Raw genomic sequence first — 23349 nt, 5'->3', positions numbered from 1 at the left:
ACCCATGCGTACAAAGGATTGCTTGAACCTCACCAAAAACAACCTCCGAATCATAGTGGGAATTCTCACTGGTCATTGTCGGCTGAACTATCACCTAGGGAAGCTAGGAATATCTACGGACACTGCCTGCAGGTTTTGTGAGGAGGAGGACGAAACCTCTATACATGTCCTGGGACAGTGTCCGGCACTTCTGCAAAGTAGGTCACTTAATACCAGATGCAAAGCTGAAACATCTGGAGGTGGGGAACATACTAAAGCTCCTAACGGTTACAGGCCTGCTTGAGATATTATGATGAATAGGTACACTATAACCTGTAAAAGGGGCACAATAGTTCTTTAAACACGCTAAACACAAAACAAACACTAACTGACAAATCGAATTGACACTGACAAGTTTGACAAGTTCCACTCGAACAGGTTCCACGGACTGCGAGAAAATCCGGCGAATATTCGAGACGACGATATACATGCGAAATTAGTATAACCGCGATTAAATTGAATTAGTAAAATAAAGTGTGTGTGTAAATAAAACGGAAAATAGTGTTTTTAATACAAACGAACCCAGAACGCATATAACATTGGTGTCAGAAGTGGGATTAAAAACAGAGCAGTGTAAATAGTCGGAAATGCCGCGAGATATTTATTCGCTTAAGGTGAGTGAGCTAAAGGCTGAGCTCGCGAAACGAGGATTGCCGACGGGAGGTAATAAAGCCAGCCTTTTAGCGGAATTAATAGAAGCCCTCACGAACGAAGGGTTCGACCCGGATACCTACGAATTCCCGGAAGCGAAAAAATTATCGGATGACTCGGAAACTGAACAATCCCCCGAGCAGGCACCAACCAAAACCGACAAAATAATGGAAATGCTGTCAGCTATGACATCGACGATGAATCAACGACTCGAGCAACAAACTGTATCGATAAATTCAATAACATCAGCGATGAATCAACGATTCGAGGAGCAATCAACATCAATAACAGCATCGATAAATCAACGCCTCGAAGAACAAACTGTGTCGATGAATCAACGATTCGAGGAGCAGGCAACAAAGAGGTATCAACTGGCGAAAATCGATTCGAGGTTCTGCGAAGTCCGCGAGGAAATCCGGAAAACGGAAGAAGGCCTAAATGACAAAATCGAGAAAGTCGACAAACGAACGTTGCAGCTCAAGGAGGAAGTTGATGACAGAATCAAGGAACTAACCCAGCGGCTCGAGGGAATACAGCAGAATGGTAGCGTGACAATTGAACGAGCAGCGGTAAAGAGCCTGAAAGCCCCAATATTCGACGAACAAATTCCATGGGGCGTATACAAAACGCAATTCGAAGCAGCCGCCATTCATAACCGCTGGACCGATGAGGAGCGGGCGACCCCGTTGGTATTGGCATTAAAAGGACCAGCTGCCGCTATCCTCCAAACACTTCCTGCAGAGAAACAGAAGCATTATGGTGCTCTTATCACAGCCTTGGAGACTCGATACGGTGACAGCAACCTAATCTCCGTCTATCGATCTCAGCTACGAGGACGAGTGCAGAAGCCTGGTGAAACACTTCAGGAACTTGCCCAGGATATCGAGAGGCTGGCACTTCTTGGCTACCCAGAGAGTCCGGAAAGCCGCACCGTGCAAGAGTCGACGCTTTCATCAATGCTTTACGAGACCCCTGAGCTGAAACATGCCGTGACGATGGCCGAACAGAGAAATTCTGTCCAACAGGCGCTCTCGTACAGCCTACGCTACCTAGCCAGCAGAGAGGAGTGCAAAACCGCTGCAAAAGTTCGAGAGGTAGCTGAAGAACGGGTTCACGACTGCGAGTATCGACGAGCCGAAATTTTAAAGGAGTCATCGGCAGCAGGAGCACCAAGATGCTGGAATTGTGGAGAAAAGGGTCACCTAAAACGTGACTGTAAAAAGCCACAACGGGCATACTTCTGCCAACATTGTGCAGCTATGCGCAGACGAACGGCGCGCAATTCTGCCTCTCCCGCCTCTCCCGTCGAGGAAGCGGGAAACGAGTAAAAGCCAATTTCGTGGGGCAGAAGTTGGCTAATAGAATCTGTGGCCCTGATGACAACCATCATAATCGCCCGTCTTCACAAAAACGATCATGACTTGAGCTTAAGCGGACGGATCAACGGCGAATGGCGAGTTATAACTATCGACACTGGCGCAATGAAGTCGATTCTGAGGCCAGACATAGCGAATGTGAGGTTATTTGGATCCAGTAACTACGTGCTTAGAACAGCGACAGGGGAAGCAGTACCAGTACTAGGAGAGGTCAACCGAAAGGTTCAGCTTGGCGACCTGGAATTCAGGCACGATTTCCTAGTGGCGAATATTACTGACGAATGCATCATCGGAATGGATTTCCTCAAAGCGCACGGCTTCTCACTCGACTTCAAAGAGCGACTCCTTAAGTGGCAGAACGTCGAAGTTCCGATAGAAATCACACATATGGAAGCTAAAAGGCTGCGAGTGATCATAGACAGCAATACGACCATTTTACCGTTATCGGAAAGTTTAATATCTGCAAAAATAGACGGCAATCCGCAAGGCCACAGGTTCTATCTCGTGGAGCCAACGAAAACGCCAGCCGTCAAAAATCTAATGCTGGCAAGAATACTGATCAAACCACGCGACGACAATGTAATACCGATAAGAGTCCTAAACACATCGGAAAGGCCAGTAGCCATAAAACAGGGTGACGTAATCGATCTCTGCGAACCAGTGGCAACGATAACGAGGCTGGAATCGAGTTGAAATGAAAGCTGAGGTGCCATTGCGACGAGTATCTACTGAGGTTCTGGAACCAAACCGGTTGTCAGCTGAAGAATATCAGAAGGCGGCGAATCTGGTGGACGAGTTTTCTGACGTCTTTGCCGAAAGCAGCGATGATCGCGGAAGGACAAAGCTGGTAACTCATCGAATCAACACTGGAGATTCAAAGCCTATCGGGCAGGCACCTCGTCGACTACCACTCGCTAAGCAACCTGAAGTCGACAAAATGATGGCCGACATGGAAAAACAGGGAATCATTGAGCCACCAAATAGTCCATGGAGGTCACCGGTGGTCTTGGTCAAAAAGAAGGACGGAAGCACTCGATTCTGCGTAGACTATCGGCAACTAAATGATGTCACTAAGAAGGATAACTACCCGCTGCCGCGCATCGTTGACATTATGGATACACTTGCAGGATCAGTATGGTTTTCGACTCTGGACCTAATAAGTGGATACTGGCAAGTGGAAATCGAGGAAAGCGATCGAGAAAAGACTGCCTTTTCTGTTGGATCGGGGCTAGTGGCAGTTTGTGGTGATGCCATTCGGTCTATGCAATGCTCCAGCAACGTTCGAAAGGCTGATGGAATGCGTACTTCGAGGACTCAGCTGGCAAATTTGTCTAGTGTATCTCGACGACATAATCGTGATCGGTCGGAGTTTCGAGGAACATCTGAAAAATCTTCGAGAAGTATTCCTAAGGCTACGATCTGAAAACCTAAAACTTAGCCCGAAGAAGTGCACCTTGTTTGCTAAGGAAGTAAAATATCTGGGCCATACAGTTTCTGCCGATGGAATTAAAACCGATCCGGATAAAATCAAGGCGATAAAGGATTGGCCAACACCGAAAGACAAACGTCAGCTACGCAGTTTCCTGGGGCTAGCCACATATTACCGACGATTCGTGAAGGGCTTCGCGCAAATCGCCAAATGTTTACATCAACTGACGGAGAAGCACTGGCCATACAAATGGGACGAGCAATGCCAGAATGCGTTCGATACACTCAAAGCTAAACTGATCGAAGCAGCCATGCTGGAATATCCACGACCGGGAGTAACCTTCACCATCGACACCGATGCCAGCAATATCGGGATAGGCGCAGTACTGTCACAGGAAGTGGACGGCGAGGAGAGACCAATTTCATTTTACAGCCGAGTACTGTCAAAGAGTGAAAGGAATTATTGCGTCACCCGCAGGGAATTATTGGCGGTTGTAGAGGCGACCAAACATTACCACAAATACCTGTATGGCCAGAAGTTCATAGTCCGGACCGACCATGGAGCACTACAATGGCTGTTAAATTTTAAAATCCGGAAGGACAAATTGCCTGATGGATCGAACGATTGCAAGCCTATGACTTTGAAATCGTACATCGGAAAGGTCGCACCCACAGCAATGCTGACGCATTATCTCGACGGCCTTGTCCACAGGATTGCAAACATTGTTGGAGGCGGAACACAAGGCGACCGAAATCGAAGTCAACGCGTTAGCGGTGGAACCAGAAATCGGATGGTCTGCGGAAGAAATACGCAAGGCTCAATTGGACGACGAGGACATCGGTTTAATCATTACAGCGAAGGAAAAGAGCCAGCGTCCTGCCTGGGCGGATATATCGGACAAAAGCGCCACGTTGAAGAGCTACTGGGCACAATGGGACTCCCTGCATATTGAAAATGGTGTCCTGAAACGGAAATGGGGATCACCGAACGGTCAGCAACATCGGATGCAGCTACTACTTCCACGTTCCAGGGTAAAGGAAGTACTGGCAGAACTGCACGAAGGCGCAACCGGAGGACATTTAGGTGTCAACAAAACTTTGGCGAAGGTTCGTGAGCGTTTCTACTGGATGCACGCGCGAGAAGACGTTGAAGACTGGTGCCGTAAATGCCATGCATGCGCGTCTGTCAAAGGCCCAAAACACAAACCTCGTGGAAAAATGCAGCTCTACAATGTGGGGGTACCCTTCGAGCGTATCGCCATCGATGTCGCAGGACCATTCCCGGAAACAAATGATGGTAACCGTTACACTTTAGTGATCTCGGACTATTTCAGCAAGTGGCCTGAAGTATACGCAATTCCGAACCAAGAAGCAACCACGATTGCCGAACAGCTGGTGTTCAATTGGATAAGCCGTTGCGGGGTCCCGAACGAAATCCATTCGGACCAAGGAAGGAATTTCGAGTCGCAGATATTCAGCGAAATGTGCAACTTGTTAGGAATCCGAAAAACTCGCACGACACCGTTACACCCTCAATCGGACGGCATGGTCGAAAGATTCAACAAGACCCTCAAGGACCATCTTGCCAAGGTCGTTAGCGAGAATCAACGCGATTGGGACCGCCATATTCCCATATTCTTGATGGCTTACCGATCAGCAGAACACTCGACAACCGGGGAGTCGCCCGCCACAGTAATTTTTGGAAACAATATCCGAATGCCAGCCGATCTGAAATTCGGAACACCGCCGGGATATTCAGGCATCATGTCGGAGTACGTTAGCGAACTGAAAAACAAATTGAATTATGTACGCCACTTGGTAAGGAAACGGTTACGAATTACCAGCGACCGCATGAAGACACGGTACGACATGCGGGCTAATACCGCAGGTTTCCAGGCTGACGATCTGGTGTGGCCCTACAACCCGAAACGACAAAAAAGGTTTATCACCGAAACTACAAGCGGACTGGGAAGGGCCGTACCTGGTGATTACCCGCATCAATGACGTCGTTTATCGTATTCAACGGCACGGAAAACCGAGAGCGAAGATGAAAGTGGTACATATCGACCGTCTGGCACCATATACGGCTAACGACCCAACACATTAGAAGCGGCACCCTTTCGGGGCGAAAGGACTAAAGGGGGGGTAGTGTCATAAACACGCTAAACACAAAACAAACACTAACTGACAAATCGAATTGACACTGACAAGTTTGACAAGTTCCACTCGAACAGGTTCCACGGACTGCGAGAAAATCCGGCGAATATTCGAGACGACGATATACATGCGAAATTAGTATAACCGCGATTAAATTGAATTAGTAAAATAAAGTGTGTGTGTAAATAAAACGGAAAATAGTGTTTTTAATCCAAACGAACCCAGAACGCATATAACAGTATTTATATCTGAATCGTGGGGTTTGGCAAAATATGACGGAATATTTTACATTTTTAGCTACGTACGAATGGAAAATCGCGCATAGCGAGTTTCTTACGTAAGATGAACCCAAAACCTTTATACCCGAAGCGCCCGGCTTCCGGTATCTCGACTTGCTTACCTTTTTCGACCCGAAAATTAAAAAAGTACGATATTTCACTGCGGGCAAAAGTGGACGTTGATATGTAGATCAAGCGATTGACGAGGTTGTACAGCTGGCTTGGTGCATAACAAAGTGTTGGAGAGTCCAATGCTCTCCAGGACCAATCCACATAAGGATGTAGATTTTGTTCTAATAGGCTCTTACTTTGATGACGATTTATTGTACCTTGAATACAAGCGCATCACATTGCTGTGAATGGGGTTCCGCCAGTTATTTCCTTGATTATCAGTTCCGATGGAATTGACTTTGGTTTCGTTTTTACAAAACTCCTAATAATTTTTCATGTAAGGCCTTGCAACATCTATGCGAAGTTTCCTGTTTCTTTTCACTAGGAAAGGATTTTATGCGAGCCATCTCTACTATTATAACCACCAATAAGGATACCTCTATGAATGATTTTTTGCCACGTATTGCGCCAGTTCTTATCCAGAAATTTTCTGACTTGCACTCATCTTACCCAAAATACATTAACATTATCGTTTAGAAAGTTCGTTTAGTGGACCGCTTTCCTCCATTTTCCACTGATCCTTTATTTTTGTCCTCCGTTAGATGGTTGAATGTGATAAATCAATTAAACCACTAATTTGACGATCAGATTTGCCTGTTTTATATTATTAATAATGAAAACTTATTTTCAATGTTTTTTAGCGTAAAATTTCGGAAAAGACCAGTATTTCAGCAGAAAATATCGTTTTTCCAACTAAATAAGAAGCTCGTACAATAAAACCCGGATAATTCGTATTGTCAAGAGACTGACAGTCTGGTACGGAATATCGGTATTACTAACTATCGCGGGTACAAAGTAGACAAAAATTAACTCTGGGGACCGGTGAATTTGTACGAATTTGTCGGAAATGCGAATGATAGATGCACAAATTATCTGGATTCCGCTGTATTACATATTAAGCAATGTACGTCTAGAGCAAAATATCGTTAATTTTTATTTTCAAGGTTTTGTTTAACTCTCTTATTAACTCTTAATAGGTGTCGATTTTTAGTTAGGTTATTGTCGATAATGTAGGACAGAATTCTGAGAAGGTTGAAGGCAATCCAACTGTTATTATTAGTATGTGACGTTACCATCAGATAAAGTTAACTTATATGAACGGCGGGTCCATGGAGACGTTTTGCTTTCGCGTTTGTGGCTTTTTTTAGTTATTTGCATATCAGTGTCGGTTACTCGAGGTAGACATGTGTATGAATATGTATGTGTAATATAGCTTGCAGGCAGTAGCCAATATACATAGTATAGTCATAAGTTCTGTCAGTCGATGCATATAGCGAGAAATGTTAGGCCGCCGAAACTGGTAACACTGCGCACGGAGAGTACCTAATCATACCCCACTTTTGACAGACTTTCAGGTTCCGAAGGTCAGTAGCGCGTGAACGACAACACGATGAGATCGGTAACTACGAAAAAAGAATCGCGATTTTTGCGTTGCACCAACGTGAGTATACGCCGAAAAAGATTCATAGTTCGTTAAAAAAAGCTGTCGGTAAAGGAACGCTTCGTTTTTAGGACATTAGCTCGATACCGCGAAACAGCTGATATGGCTGACAGGTCGCAGGAAGGGCACCCGTGCTCCGTACGTCGCCCAAATGTCGTGCATGCTTTGCGTGAGCGTGTTCGTCACAAACCTCTCCACAAGCAGAAACGAATGTCGGTGGAAATGGGCGTTTCAACTCGAAGTATGAGTCGTATTTTACGAAAAAATCTTGGCCTCGACGCGTACCAGCAGTGCGTTAGCCATATGTTAACGCCAAAACTGAAGGAAATACGGCGAACTCGGTATGCTGCTCTTCTGCAACGATTTCCCGGAACGTCATCAGCGTTAAGCAGCAGCAACATAACAAGCCAGTTGGTGTGTATTTGCCACCAGTTTATTCAGATGTGAGTGCCAGGGCATGTGCACATCGCTTTGCTTACTAAGAGTTTGGATGTACAATGGCAAGACCGGAACCAGCACTTGCGCCCGGCTATCCACTGTCAAGTCTGCTCTGAAGAGTGAAATCGCAAGGATTTACGGAAGGAACTTAGACGATAATAACTCGGAAAGGTTTTCTTCAACCAAGAATTTGCCCACTCTCTGCCTTTGGAAGACATTATCAGACTCCCAACATCCGGGCGGGAGGCCATTGAATAGGTGACTTTAGGGGACAGCACAATGGGTCTACTAAAAAGCCTAAGTGTTTGGAGCTGTGGCTTTTCTAACCTCTAGCCTAGCCTAATCTACACATAACGTTCTGGTTTTCAAATTGCTTTTCTCTCTGTCTTCTGCAATATCACAAAAAAACTGTGAGAAGTCGATTTTCAAAATGCTGTTTAATGAACGGAAGAAAGGTACCCGATTTGAAGGTTATATTTTCTTTGACCATCTTATTCCAGTTCTGTTTGGAATGTTTAGAAAACTGAAAAAGAAAATCTTTGTAATTACAATATAGATCATGTTTTCAAAGAATATGAGCATTAAAAAAAATCCGGCCCTTTTGTTACTTGTCCGATCTAGATTAGTTTCGGTTTTCGTTCAAACGTGCGTGAGTTGGATAGTCACAGTAAATTCTTTGACATAAACTGGGTGGTCACACCTAATTTGAAGTTTACATCCTTTGCTAGAGAAAGTTAAGCACATTCGGTGTTTACTTCGTCAACACAAGTTTTGAAAGCTATAAGTCATTCATTCCAGCCTTTCCTGCCCTAAGTAAAACCCGGGATTTTTCTACCGACCAGACCAAAGTGGTTTATTTTCAAAATTAACCCACAACTGATAATTGTATGCATGGGTAATACATTTTTTTCAGTGAACATGACAAATCTCATCTTCTTAGTCCAAAGTATGTACTTCTGAGCAGAATGGAATCCTCACGCATCTACATATCCTCGTGTTATGCAAATGTAGTGTTTATTTGTCTGAGAACGCGTTTAATGCAATTAAAACAATATGTAAACCCGATTAAGGAGCAAATAAATTACGTAGGTGTTGTACAGTAGAACTTACCTGTCTCCGAACGTAGTCCACCAGGCCTTCCATGCAAGGTTCCATGCAGAATGAGTGCTGGCACGGCAGCAATTTGGGATTGCGATACCGATCCAGGCATACGCAGCACGTTAGTAGTTGTTCAAACTGCTCCATATTTTCCTGAAATAAATTAAGCAAACATCACTTTACTTTACATGTAAATTACGTTGTTACACATCTGCGTAACAATAGGAAGCGTAATCATGTTTTTGACAACGATGCCTATAAAAGCCTCCACCCGAACGAAAGGACTTTTTAACGAGGTCCCGTAACAATTAAATTGTGAAAGTTTGCTGAGGAGCCAGCTGCCGACGTGTGTATGGCATTTATTGCACATTCTGCTGGTATCAACCAGTGTGTCATACATTCATCATAAAAGTTTAATTCCGTGCAAATGGAGATGGGAGCTGAACATGTGAGCTTCACAGTTTCTTAATGACACGCTCTCAACAACTTAAAACCCTGAAACTGCAACAGGTGAAATTACGTCAATTTGTTGCTCTGATGATATCAGCGCGGGCATTTACCGCAGGAACCCCCACTCTATAGCAGGCAAGAGGTTGGAAATTCGAAGGAATATGCGACCTGTGAATCACTGATAAAACCAATAAAATACGGCTCTTTGATGACATTAGAACTTGGTGTAGTAAAATTAATTCTCTAGGGGTTGTCGCTACGGAATTACCCATACAAGGACGACAGATAGAGTAATGGGTAATTCAGCAAGGTATAATTTCCACACACATTGAAGCATTGCAAACCAAAATGGATCCGATTTTATATAAAATTAGGCATTGGATTCCATATTCAAGAAACGCTGATATTAGGAGAGTATTCTCACTAGTTGAAACACAGTTTTCTCAGAAACAGCTACACATATTGAGACAAAATTCTGTAGAAAGGTTTGAATGGTGCATCTTCACCCTTGCGGTGAATTACATTGGTGCATCTAGAGGGGGGGAGGGCCCTCATGCGCGTAGTATTTTAGTCTTCAAATACCGTGCGGTACGCTATCTGTCCAAATAAAGTTAATAGTAGTATATTATTATATTTTCAAAATTTGTAGCGAATCTTATACAGAAATTTTGACAATCTGAGATTTTTCTGTTGAGTGGAAGCAGATACTTGAGTGCGGCAATTGACAGGCATTTGAGTGCTTCCTGTAATCATAGAGATAATAATTAAACATATCTTCGCATCCACCTCAAAATCTTAATCTGATTTGAGCACTGACGCTTTCATTTCGCAGTAACCTTTCTTCAATATTTCATAGAAGGATTTCGACAGCGTTAACAATGCTCATGGCGCGGGACATAGCACGAAGTAAAATCTCAAAGGAATTTGAAGGGCAAAGTGAAATCTACTAAGATTGTAATCTGCTACTGTTACTTTTTCTCTTCGATGTCGGTGATTGCTGTCTCGGCTTGTAGTGACCGCGGCTGCGTGACGGGAGCGGAATCTCATTCGGCTCTTTCTTAATTAATTTGCTGAAACAATGCATTTAATAGTGTGCAATTGCCTTAATGTTCGCCGCAGGATTGACATTATTGAATGCATTCGAGCGAATTGATCTTGACAAGAGGCGAATGATTTGCCGCATCCGCAGGCGTATGCGCATGTTGCCGCAACATTGCCTAGCGAGTGAGAATGGCTATGTAGTGGGAATAGAAGCGGTGCACGAACAAAGAACGCGGGGAGAGTGGTTTTTTGTTCTTTGTTGAGGGGAGGAGAAAAGAAGGAGCGGTTGTTTTTGGAATCGAGGAAGAGGAACAGAATTCAATTTTTATAGAAGGAGAAATAAAGAAAGAGGAGAGAAAGTCTTGGAGAAGAGAAGAGGATCATTAATCCGAAGGCGTGAAGATTTTCGCGAGCAAAAGAAAAGAATTCAATCAAGAAAACTAACACCACATCGTGCTAAACCCTAACGCAAGTGCATTTCAAACGAAGATTCCATGAATAAGTTCAAATCGTTGACAAATCGTTCAATCGTTAACAAATGATAAATGCACAGTGATTTAAAGCAAAAAGTAGAAAAACAATTGAAAAGACAGATAATCGAAATATCAAATGAATGAAGTTAATATTTAGCGGCAGAAGTAAAGTGTCGGAATTCCCGCGCTGTGTATAAACCAAAACAAACACATAAAACGTGAAGTACGAAATTATAGATAGAAAGTGAATTAACGTTAGTTTTTTTCTAAGGACTATATATTTTTTTTATTATTAATATATTGAATTGTAAAAAGGAAATAGGTACCAGAAGCATCAATCCGAGCTCGGAGTGACATCTGGGTAAGTTGTTTGTTTATTTTCTTTTTTTTTATGGTTTTATTTTCATTTTTTTCTTTAAACTTTTGTTTATTTTTATTTCCATTTTTTTTTTCTGTAAATTTTACATTTTGGTTATTTTTTTTATTTTATTTTTATTTTCTTTCTGTAAATTTACCTTTTGTTTATCTTTATTTTCATTTTTTTTTTATATTTTTTTGTAATAAGTATTGAATGCTTGAACAAGAACCATGTTGATTGAATAATCCTATCGTAGTTTGAGGACTTCCTCCATTTCGTTCCTCCTTACTCCCGCAGAATTCCTATCAAAGGGACATCCTCTAAATGAATAACTGGCCTGAGGATGTCGAGGAAGGGTGGGAACCTCAGAGGCCGCGCCTCATACAAGATCTGAGGCGGAAGAGACAGCAATTGAGACGGTGATCCGTCGTGGATCTTCCCCTCCTTGATCGCGGCACTCGGGTCCGGAGACTTACGGCTCCACGCGCGCGATCGAGCCTGTTTTTGTTTTTTTTTCCGCTTTTAATTTCCAACGTTAGCTCGCGTTTTGTTTAGTCCATCGATAGGCCGTCGAGAAATTCATTGTAAAGTCGAATTTAAAATCCGGTGCGGACCCACGCATCGGAAAAGACACGTTGGTTTTTAGTAATGAAGCGTGAGGGATCAAAGCGCTCAAAGGACCCCCCCCACATTCGCGAGCCTGGCTAGCACAGAGGCGTGCAAGAACGTGTCGACCGAGCACTTTGATAGAGCTTCAATCTTTGTGGGCGGACCTTCACGGTCCATTTAGCCAATTTGTTTAGATTTTTGGGATAGCTCTGCCCTCTAGGTCGTTATCGGCCACTCAGGATGATCGACCTGATCTCCTATTCCACTCCTATCATTACAGGCTATAGAAAGGGAGCCAAAGACTATGCCACCTTACTGTTGTATACGAGAACTCATTCGATCCACCTCGGTAGTTAGGCCACTTAGGAAAGGTACTAACCATCTCTTTCATTTTCAGAACTCATGTTTGAGAATCCCTTCTTTTAAATTGAAAAAAAATTGTGCTCACCCTCTCTGAATTTGATCTCTTCTGGAAACGTTACATCAGATAAAAAGTGTGTGTTTCACTTTCACATTTATTAAATCCAATTAAATTCAAGGGGAAATGTTAAAAAAACTAACGAGAATATTGTAGAAGTAATGCAGTCGTTTCTAACTATTTTCTGGTAACTTCGCGTCCACCATATATGTAATTCAACAATTTTAGTTTTATGTAATTAACTGGCAGGCACGCTGGTAATTTTCGACAATTTTTTTCTGAACACTCTGGCACGAGGATTCTAATGTTTGGGACCACTGCTTTCTTGAGCAACCTAATACCCGTTGATTTTGTTTTTATGCAGATTTTATCAACACAAATGTATGTGCTTTATTAATGCGAATTCCAGGATTTTGTTGTTACTTATATAGTCCATTCAGTAGCGGAGATCGAGTTCACCATCTTTTTCCAATCGATGTTTAAGTCAGTCTTAACTAGTGAGTTCTAATCAGCGTGAATTATATTGCTATACCATCGCAGATGCCTCTCTTCGATGGGGGTGCAACCTCATATCGATTATGAAAGCCCCCATTTCGAATTTGATTATAGCCTTATCTAGCCACTTATCTAATGTATCACCTTCGATTCCATTACCGGGAGGTGTCGTTCATTGTCTTTGGTGGTCGGTCGTCAAAAACTCCATTTTATTCAGATTTCGTGGATGACGGGTGGAATGGAAATAATTCTTGGCCTGTAGTTATTGATATTTGCTTGGGTTCACTGCAAGCTTTGTTGTACCTGTTCCTGCTCTGCTTTTTCATTAATATCGCTTGTCTTCTGACAACTATTGACACATCTACTTAAAGACTTTCTTTTCACATCAAAGGACTTTTCTGCCATTCACTTCCGCTCTTTTGAATGTGCAAAGTACGCTTCAAATTGTTTTTTTTTAATTATATAAACGACGACAAAACTGGCACATGCATTTGTCGTCAGACTTTCATAAATAATCTCTTTTTTCAATCAGGTATGATAAAACTACCAACGATTGAGGGTTGGAAAAATCGATCATTGTTGATCTGTGAACAGATTGTAATTCTTGAGGCCAGGGGTTAGTTTGGCTTACTAGGCAATTGAAAAAGATGAATTATGGAAATTTGACGATTATTTTTCAAAGAATTTCAAATGATTGATTAATATTTTTCTTTATCTGTATTTTAGAGTGCAGTTTTATAAATTCAACAAGTCGAGAATCGAAGCTGGACGCTTCAAGCATGAAAGATTTTGTATATTTCTTTTATGAAGACATGTGAGTGTGAATTTGCCCCATTGGTACGTAACACGCATATGCATATATCATGTGAGAATATTCATTTTCGGGTGATATTGACATTCAAAATCTTGAATTTCCAAAGAAATGGCAACTTATTATAACTTTGTTAGTAATAGTGCGGTAGGATCAAGCTCTATTTTATAGCCTACATTGCTTTCGTGGTGCTAGGATGAACTTAAGGGGGGTTCTTCAGCCAATTACTGAAAATTATAGTAATATACTTGTATTAACTTTATTTGAAGGAATATTGGTATGGCAGGTATTTCGGAGCCTAGCCTTCGGATAGTGGCCGCCTCCTGATTTCCCCCGCACTTCCTGCCTTTCCACCTAAACGGATGTAACTCATTGTATGCATAAGCATTTACAGTTCGCACCTTTCTACTAAATTTGATGTCAATCGCTGCTACAGTCTCCGAGAAAAATGCATGTAACGGACAGGCAGATAGACAGACAGACAGATAGTAAACCTATTTTAATAAGGTTTTGTTTTATTATACACAAAAGCGCTTTTCTAACTGATTGGACCGTTGAAAAGTTTCGAATTTTCTTTCTTTTCAAACCTTTGAGAGTTCTTTCGAATGTTTCCAATTATATAGGTGTATGGGTGGTATTTTTGCATGCACCGGCTTATTAGCCATTCACATAGGCTTATCATCATCAAGAATCCATGTGTCAAAATAATGCACAACTATCCCAATCGAAGTAATTGGCATAAATGGTAATTGCGTGAATTCCAAAACTCTTATCTTTTGATTTGACCGTTTCTCACGGTTAATGCATTTAATGGAAAACAAGAACGTGGTATTATGTAGAAACGGAAGGTTTAACTACTTTCCCGGCCCAGCCTTACGACATGCAATGCATGCACACGTATTTTTGCGAGTGGGTTATTCAGAATTCGCTGCGTCCTCCATTGTCCGAAGAAGAAAAATCGAATAAATGTGGTGACGAGAAAAATGTCTTTCTAGCCTCTGACAAGCTGTTATAGATCCTCCCGTAAGTGGTGACAAGTGGATAAATATTAGACCTTGAATTTTAAGGTTTAGAATGGGACTTTAGAACCTTCGAAAAGACTGGTGAGACTGTGTGGAGAGAATCTGCATCCTCATATGTACATATGGGTACGTTCATATGCAGCAGGAATAGGAGTAAGTTGAGGAATTTGTTTTAGTAGGAACATTTTATTTGCAAAAATATTCAGAAAACTAAGAAGGCGACGATGTCGGGAAAAAGTGCGCATAGTCATATGCATATAAAAGGCTTAGAAGGAGCTCTGTGGTGGGCGCTCGACCGAGAGTATTACCCTGATTTGGCTCAGGTACTCATTCACAGCTGAGTGGACTGCTATTCTACATCCAGTCACGAGATCAAATCCTTTTGCTATCAGTGAGATTTGAACCGCGACCTTCTGCTACGACTGCTCACCGTTCTGATCACTTGAGCCATCCGGGCACAAGTCGTATTTAAGCGAAACACAATTCGGATGCATATTTACTGAGAGGACATCATTAAGGAACAGAAGCTTCTTTCCATCTGCCCTATTGAAAGGTACGATAAACAGACCAATCCCGGACAAAATGAGATTGCTTTCTGGAACGGAACTTGCAAGAGACATTAGAGTTTCTGATTCGAAGTTCCGAAACATTTCAATCGTATTCAACATTTAATTTACGTTTCAGAATATTATTGACGAAAGGCAGAAAAGATACGGAATATGCTAGAATTAAAATTTGAAATGAGTTTTGATGTGAACCGTAAATTTTCTGAGGAAATTTGGATTATTTGAAGATCTCGTATTTTGCACTCATAGAATAATTCAATCAATTGGAAACACCTCTTCCGTTATCAGTTTCTAGTCAAGTCGCTAGCTCCTCACACTCCCAAAATCAGCAAACGAAACAATGAACGCGAGAGATTCAAAATAATTTTGGAAAGTAGCCTTCTTGTTTCATTTTGCAACAAAAACAAGGAGAATCGAAATTGTCAGACAAAGATTGCTATCCGACTTTGAGCTGGGAAGTCAATGTTCTCGCTGTTACCGCGGACATGTGTAATTATAGAACGCTTTGTGTTAGTCCAGGCCGGCAAACACTGAGATGCGTTGCATAATGCGATCTGATTTTGTTCAGATACTTCCTGGCGATCAACATTTATGTCCAAAAATATCTAATGGCCTCATTGTAGAAAAGATAAATTTTATAGCCCACATTATACTCTATGACTTCATACCTATTTAAAATTTTCTCACAATCTTCCTTAATACGGCAAAACCACTACAATTCACCAGAAAATCATACACAATGTCTTTTCGATTTGGTTTCCTTTTTTATGTACATTTTTTAAACACTCTAGCTCTGGTTTGGCTATCGAATTAGGAATTGCACTTATTGTATTAAACACGTAAAAACGATTGTTAATTTATATTGCAAATCTTTCACCAATATATCACAAATTTTACGCAGAACAAGTTATATTAGGACAATGTGGTATTAAACCGATTACACCAATCACCAAAAGCTGGTGAGCTCTTTGCACCGTTTGATCAACTGAAAATGCTCCGAATCTACGCGATCTATTCTTGGAGCTGTGTACAAAAAATCCAAAATCTTGAGACGACAAGCTTTTAGCGTGTTTCCTTTGAGGAAAATCGGGAAAATTATAATCTCAGAGGCACAAAAGTCTTTCGGTATGCGGACCAATTTGTGTTTGGTTTCAGTTTGTTGAAATTATTTTAGGCAGCAGTCAGAGAGGGCAAATCGTGTCGGCACCAAGCTTACCTTTATGAGGAAAGTCACTTACTTTATCCGTTTTTTTAAGGTTTTGTGTGAAGCAAATCGATTCTGTCTGTTACACCCAATTTGTTCGGGAACGGTTGCACCAATTGTTATGAAATTGAGGAAGAACAGTGGCTGTGTGTCCCTTTACATTGCAGCGGGTAGCATCACTTTGTGGTGGGATTAACGAGAGGTCTCCCATATATGTGAAAGAGGGATGCACATATTTTTCACATATTGTGGTCATGTGGAGTATCAAATAAAAGGGCTCGATTATTACCTTTTTTAAACTGATCTAACTTTTGATAATGGGTGATACACAAGTGAGGCCTCAGAATAATTTGATGATGGCTACCAAAAACAAGTTTTCGATTAGTACTTTTCAAAACTAGTTTTATTTCTTAAGTTCATCCTAGAAGTACATAATTTTACATGAGTGAAAACGATAATATTTATAAGAGATATATTGTAAACTTAGAAAGAAAACGTTTTCTTGGTAATAAAGTTATACCAGGTCATAATTTTACATTTTGTGTGAATTTACTGCATTGTAAGACATAATACATAGAATATATATTACGTGAAGATGGTTTCACAGTTTCCTACCAGGGCAGAGGCAAATCGTCAGACGCTGCCTCACCTCTGCCCTGGGAGTAGCGTGACAAAGTGGCTTGCGGATGTTAAGTGCTCCTTTATATAATTCACAGAACACGACATGACTGCGAATTATATTGAGCGTAATTCCGCCCATACTTTGGGCCAAAGCTTGGCCAGAGCTGAACACATTGCGGGGTCTGTCTGGGAGCCTCCCCTTAACATAAAATAGTGCCACTTGCTATATGTAAAGGGAACAACAGACCACATATTGTCAATGTGACAATCGGTCCAGCCATTTCCGAATAAATCGGCTATAACAGACAGACAGACGGACAGACAGACATCGACTTGATTCTAATAAGGTTTTGTTTCAAGTAAAACCTTAAAAAGGGCTTGAGGGAAGTTGATTCTTCTTCTTCTTTTTCTTCAGCCTTTGTTCCCGTTCACAAGCGGAGTCGGCTCGACGTGATCGGCTTCGCCATTTGGCTCTATCGAATGCCTGATCTGGGTGCAATCCCGAGGCTTTCATATCCCCATCTAGCGTATCAACTTCGATGTTCAGACCAATCTTGGCAAGTGAACTTCTCGTTTGCACGAATTGCGTGACCATACCATCGAAGACGCCTCTCTCGCAACTTTTCCACGATCGGTGCAATCCCATAACGATCCCGGATATCCTCATTTCGGATGTGATCTAAACGTGTGACGCCACTATTCCAACGTAGCATCTTCGTCTCCATTACCGCAAGACGCCGTTCATTGTCTTTTATAGTCGGCCAACACTCAGAACCATAGAGAGCGACTGGACGGACGACAGTGCGGTAAATTTTAGATTTGAGACGTTCGTTGATACGTCGATCACCCAGAACACCAGTTGTGGAACGCCACTTCATCCAGGTTGCGTTAATGCGTAAAGCAATTTCATAACGCAGTTCTCCATTGGCTGATAGCGTTGACCTGAGGTATTTAAATCGCTCAGTTCTGGGCAGATCACTCCCGCTGACAGTGATTGTGTCTGTTTCATGGGGATTTGTCATCAAAAATTCAGTTTTGTTTAAATTCAATCTGAGACCGTGTTGCATGAGGCGATCATTCCATTTTTGAACAAGTTGCTCGAGATCATTTTTGCTTTCAGATGCGAGGAAAACATCATCTGCATAAAGCAGTGTGTAGGGCGCTGGACGTTGGATATTCCGCGTGACGATGTCTATAACAAGAACAAAGAGGAGTGGTGAGAGGGCGCTTCCTTGATGAATACCAACAGAAACACGAAGCGGTTTTGATACACCCGCCATACTTCGAACTTTACTTTTCGGATCGTGGTAGAGCAATTGAACCCAGCGCACGAGTTCTTCTGGCACGAAGTGTTGTCGTAAAGCATACCAGATGAGTTCGTGTGGTATACGGTCAAACGCTTTCTCTAGATCCAGAAAGGTAATGTAAAGAGGGCGATGCTTCTCACGGTGTTTCTCCATGAGTAACCGCGCAGCGTGTATTGTGTCAGTAGTTCCGCAGTTCTTGACAAATCCGGCTTGATTCACGGTTATTTCAACGATTTCGCGAATACGGTTGTCAAGAATGCGTTCAAAAGAGAAGTTGATTCCTTCATGAATTGAATTTTAACATTTACTCGAGTGTCAATTATTCTTGTTAATTATGACGTCCAGATCTTATTGTCCAGGCTTAGGATGCAATAAATTCTCACGAAATTGATAAATCTGAATTGCTATAACTTTGACACTAAAAGCCGTATTTCCATGAAACTTGGCATGCGTATGTGCGATACTGTCTCTCTCCGGTGCAAAATTTAATACTCCTAGGATGAAGTTAAGGGGTTTTTCTCAGTGAATTTCTAAAAGTTGGTAATATACTATTAGTAAGGTCAGATATCGAAGTGGGACATATTTTGAGGCCTAGATTTAATATAAGTGTTTACACAAAACCTGGAGAGAAGTAAATTTTTCATAAACGCGAATTTAATATTTCACACGAATGTCAAAACTTCTCGCTAATTGTGACGTCAGCATGGTGTCAGCTACAGTAAATTTGTATAAAATTTATATATTTGGAGCAGTTACCTAAACCTTTGGAGCATTTACGATTTTGGAGCAGTTACCTAAACCTATCAGAAAAAATCAGCGAATAAGAGCGAGTAATCCCAAACCAATAGATCCAGTGCAAAGCCCAAAATAAAGTTTGAAAGAGAAGGAATAAGAATCAATGAAAAATCGCTAATCATTCTCGAAGAAAAATCTACAGTTAATGGAGACTACGCGAGGTGCCTTAAGAATAGGTATCAATATCCTGGACAATTGGTGTTGTTTTTGTGTTTTCTAGTTCGACTATTAACCTCCCATGGTATCAAAATCAAATAGAATATTTGCAGAATTTTTCAGGATCGAAAGAAAAACAACTTTTCCATGCTTTTTCATGTTATTAATTACAATTGCCGCAAGACTACTACATGCAGGTAGTAAAATTGCCTAGGCAAAGCTTGCATTTTTACAGGACAAAAAGGTGGGGCCCGGTGGGTTGAGCTTTTTAATCAAGGTCGCCGTTGAATTTTCTGCGTCTTCATTGGTTTTGGTTTTCATTTGTGTGATGGTGTTAGTGCACGTGGCTACATTTGGTGCCAAAATCAAACGTAGAAGACGGCGATTCGAATAACGTCCCAATCTTATTTTATCAATTTCCTATTGGCTGTTTGTAACTGGTTATATGGATTCCCACACAAAGAAGTGCTATAAAAACACGAATTGATTTTTGCCCAGCCTTTCATTTCGAGTTTCAGCTCCTGTACATAGTCTTCTTGAGTCGCCATATATATAAACGCGGCTCATTCACTTACAAGAGGGAAATTACTTTGAGCTTTGTTGATCATAATAGAAAATGTATTACCAATTTACAAAAAAAAAATAAAAATATACAAATATAAAATTATTAACTTTATTTGAACTGACATTAGAGTCTGGGGTATTTTACCGCCTGAACAACTTAAATTACGTGTCAACAGCCACCTTTGAGAAGAGCGTCTTCAACACACAGATAGACGCCTGCTACTAATAACCCTACCTAGAATTTTGCCTATTGTATGTAATTGGGCTTAATAATGATGGATCTCGCGGATGCTTATTAGACTTCCGATAATTTCTCTTAACGCGCGTATCGAATATGCTGATAAAGCAGTCCTGCTTAGTCTTAGCAATGAGCTTAAGGGCTCTATTGGGAATACCATCCCAATCTTCGCGAAAGTCTCTAACAGAATACCGTTTTTAGTATTTGTACTTCAACTGCCCCAATCCACAGTCCACACGGTAAAATCGCCGCCTATGATTTTGGACTTTTGACTGCTCATATCTATAATAGAATCAACACATATTCATATCATCGCTTTGAAAGTTATTTCCTTAGTCCAGGTGCCATTGGTATCGTTCCGATAAGGCTCGCTTATTATAGCGTTCGGAAATTACGGTGTTAAATACGTGATAAGTCACATGCCAGATTTATGTCGACCACCGTAATAAAGCGCGTATTTATCAGTCCGAATGATGTTCGAATGACTTCGCTAAAAGGACAAGAATGGAAGCCAAGGCTGTACATGTGTTTTTTGAAGAAACCTAAGGTTTATGAACTAGGTATGTACAGATTAATGGTCAGTTAAGGTGTTATGGTTAAAAATCGCATTCTACTTTTTAAATGCGTTTTTCTCGAAATTGCATATTGAAAATCGACTACCACCATAGCCCAAAATCAATCCAACGAAATTCTTTGAAATTTTCACGACTTATTCAGAACATATTTCTACGGTCCGAAAATCAGAATAATTGCGATCCATTCGGTAGGTTTTTCTTTTATTCATTAAAGAAGCCCTAAAAAGACACCAAATTTCACAAAAAGAAGTTCAACAGGGCACCAAAAATTTAGCTTTTAATATTTTTTAATAATCCTAGTCTGTACGTTAAAATGCCGTTTACTTTTTTTCTTTAAGATGATCATAGCGCCCTCTACCGTGGTAGCAGAAAAACACCTTTTTTTGGAGATGGGTGTATAAATTGCTCTGTATTTCAATAACCAACTATGCGATCGGGCTGGAAAAATTAATATGAACGCCCAAGATATTAATAAATCTATGGTGATCTATTTGTATCTTTTTTCGGTGCTTCACAAAAAATTTCTTTAAAAGGCAAAAAAAAAACAGCCTTGACAGGGGATAACCCCTTGAGGGATTAACCCCAATTGTTTCATTAAAATTTAGGCCATTTTCAGGATGTTTTTTTTAAGAAAATGTCGAAACTTTTCTGAATGATCATTATATTATCTTATAGTGCATATATTGGGCAATTTTCAGTAATATTACCAATGGCCGTCAAAAAAGGTATTTTTATTTTTATATTTCCTGGTGGCCAAAATTGTGGCGAAGTGGATCATTTGAACCAAAAAATGTCGATGGATATTTAAAAAATTATGCATTTTTACAAAATGGCGATAGTCGTTGTTGTTTTCTTACTAAAAACGGTAATTTTTGGCGTATAAAATTTATTATTTCTAAGATATTTGCAGAAAAGACTTTTAAAGTTTCAACTTCAAGTCGTTTACGGTACCTCTTTTTAACTTTCAACGATCATACCACGCTTAATTTTTTAAAGCAGTTAGTGGGGTTTACCCCTTAAAACGAATTGCATACCTGTAAAAGGTGAATGGCTTAGTTTTCAAACATGTTGTAAAGAGGGATATGTGAAAAAGTACCCCTTTATATTAAGACCTGGTGATATCTGGCGCTGAAAATACTACTCATTGTGATATTGACTCAAATAAAATTGATAATAGTGTATAACTATATTTTGAAAATAATGTTTCATCCTACAATCATAAAATGTTACAATAATATATCCCATAATATGAAGTATAATACTGAAGAGTTTCTAACAGAGTTGTTGAGGTCCAAATTGTCAGTTTCATGTAAATTTACCGCACATCAAAAAGACTACATATACCTAGTAGATGAAACATGGAAGCAAAAGTGAGGCAAAAAATGAGTCATTCGGTTTGCGTCCGAGTGGAAGCCACAGCACGGCGACCAATTACACTAAGTGGTTGATAAACTTGTGCTCAAGGTGTGGGACAGCGAAACAATGTCTGGCGACAGGCAAAGAGGAATTATCTGTCTCATACATAAAAAGGGAGATATCACACAGCGCAGCAATTATAGAGGTATCACGTTGCTGAGTACCATTTATAAGATATTCTCCGCTATCTTGCTAGGCCGGATAGTCCCATACGCCCAGAACATCATTGGGCCATACCAAAGAGGCAAGATTTTCTCTCTGCGGCAAGTGATGGAAAAACTGTTGGAATATGGACATCAGCTGCACCATCTTTTCATCGACTTTAAAACCGCCTATGATAGCATAGCCAGGGTAAAACTGTACACGACCATGAGAGAATTTGGTATCCCGACGAAATTGATAAGACTGACTAGAGTGACACTGACCAATGTGCGGGGTCAGATAAAAGCAGCAGGATTACTGCCAAGACCATTCCATTCGACATTAACAACGTTCTACAACAAGGGGATGCCCTATCATGCGTCCTCTTTAACCTGGCCCTGAAGAAAGTGATCCATGATGCTGAGGTAAATGCGAGGGGTACCATCCTCTTTAAGTCATCCCAACCACTGGCCTAGGCTGACGATATCAACATCATGGGAAGAACCACCCGCGACGTACAAATTGCTGCGCGTTCAAAAGAAAAATCCTCCGAAAAATGTTTGGGCCCCTACATGAGGATGAACGATTCCGTAGCCTATATAACGACGAAATCTATGAGCGGTTCCATGACCGTCCGGTTGTGGATAAAATCCGGCTCAATAGGTTACGGTAGGCGGGTCACTTAATCCGTATGGATGAGGATGATCCCACCCAGAAAGTCTATAAGGGCAATATCTATGGTAGAAAAAGAAGACGAGGCAGACCCTGTCTAAGATGGAGCGATGACGTAGGTCAGGACCCCAGACAGCGTTTGGGGATATTGAATTGGTGGACCTCGGCGCAAAACCTGGATGTCTAAAGTTCCTGATATCGGTTGTTGCGCCGTTGATGATGATGATGATGATGTTATTCTTAATAATTTATAATTTTAATAATAATCATTGGCGCAACAATCCATATTGGATCAGGGCCTTGAAGTGTGTTACAGCACTTCATTCAAGACCGTTAACGG

The 23349-nt window shown here is 41.2% G+C and overlaps 1 protein-coding gene across 5 annotated transcripts in view; it reads right to left on the bottom strand.

Moving 5' to 3' along the window:
- The window catches only part of LOC119647764 (RING finger protein nhl-1), a 116095-nt gene that overhangs the window by 53185 nt on the left and 39561 nt on the right, over positions 1–23349 (bottom strand). For 4 of the 5 annotated variants that reach the window (XM_038048901.1, XM_038048893.1, XM_038048935.1 and 1 more), the window contains one exon: positions 9090–9230. In XM_038048901.1, coding sequence (XP_037904829.1) covers positions 9090–9224 — 135 coding nt within the window. In that variant the 5' untranslated portion in view covers positions 9225–9230. Of the gene's footprint in view, positions 1–9089; positions 9231–15988; positions 16315–23349 lie in introns of those variants that run through there. The other variant, XM_038048913.1, reaches the window with a different exon arrangement.

The sequence above is a fragment of the Hermetia illucens genome, chromosome 1 (assembly GCF_905115235.1).
Source record: "Hermetia illucens chromosome 1, iHerIll2.2.curated.20191125, whole genome shotgun sequence".
Lineage (NCBI taxonomy): Eukaryota > Metazoa > Arthropoda > Insecta > Diptera > Stratiomyidae > Hermetia > Hermetia illucens.
Note: the sequence above shows the minus strand (reverse complement) of the source record. Positions and strands in the feature narration are given on the sequence as shown.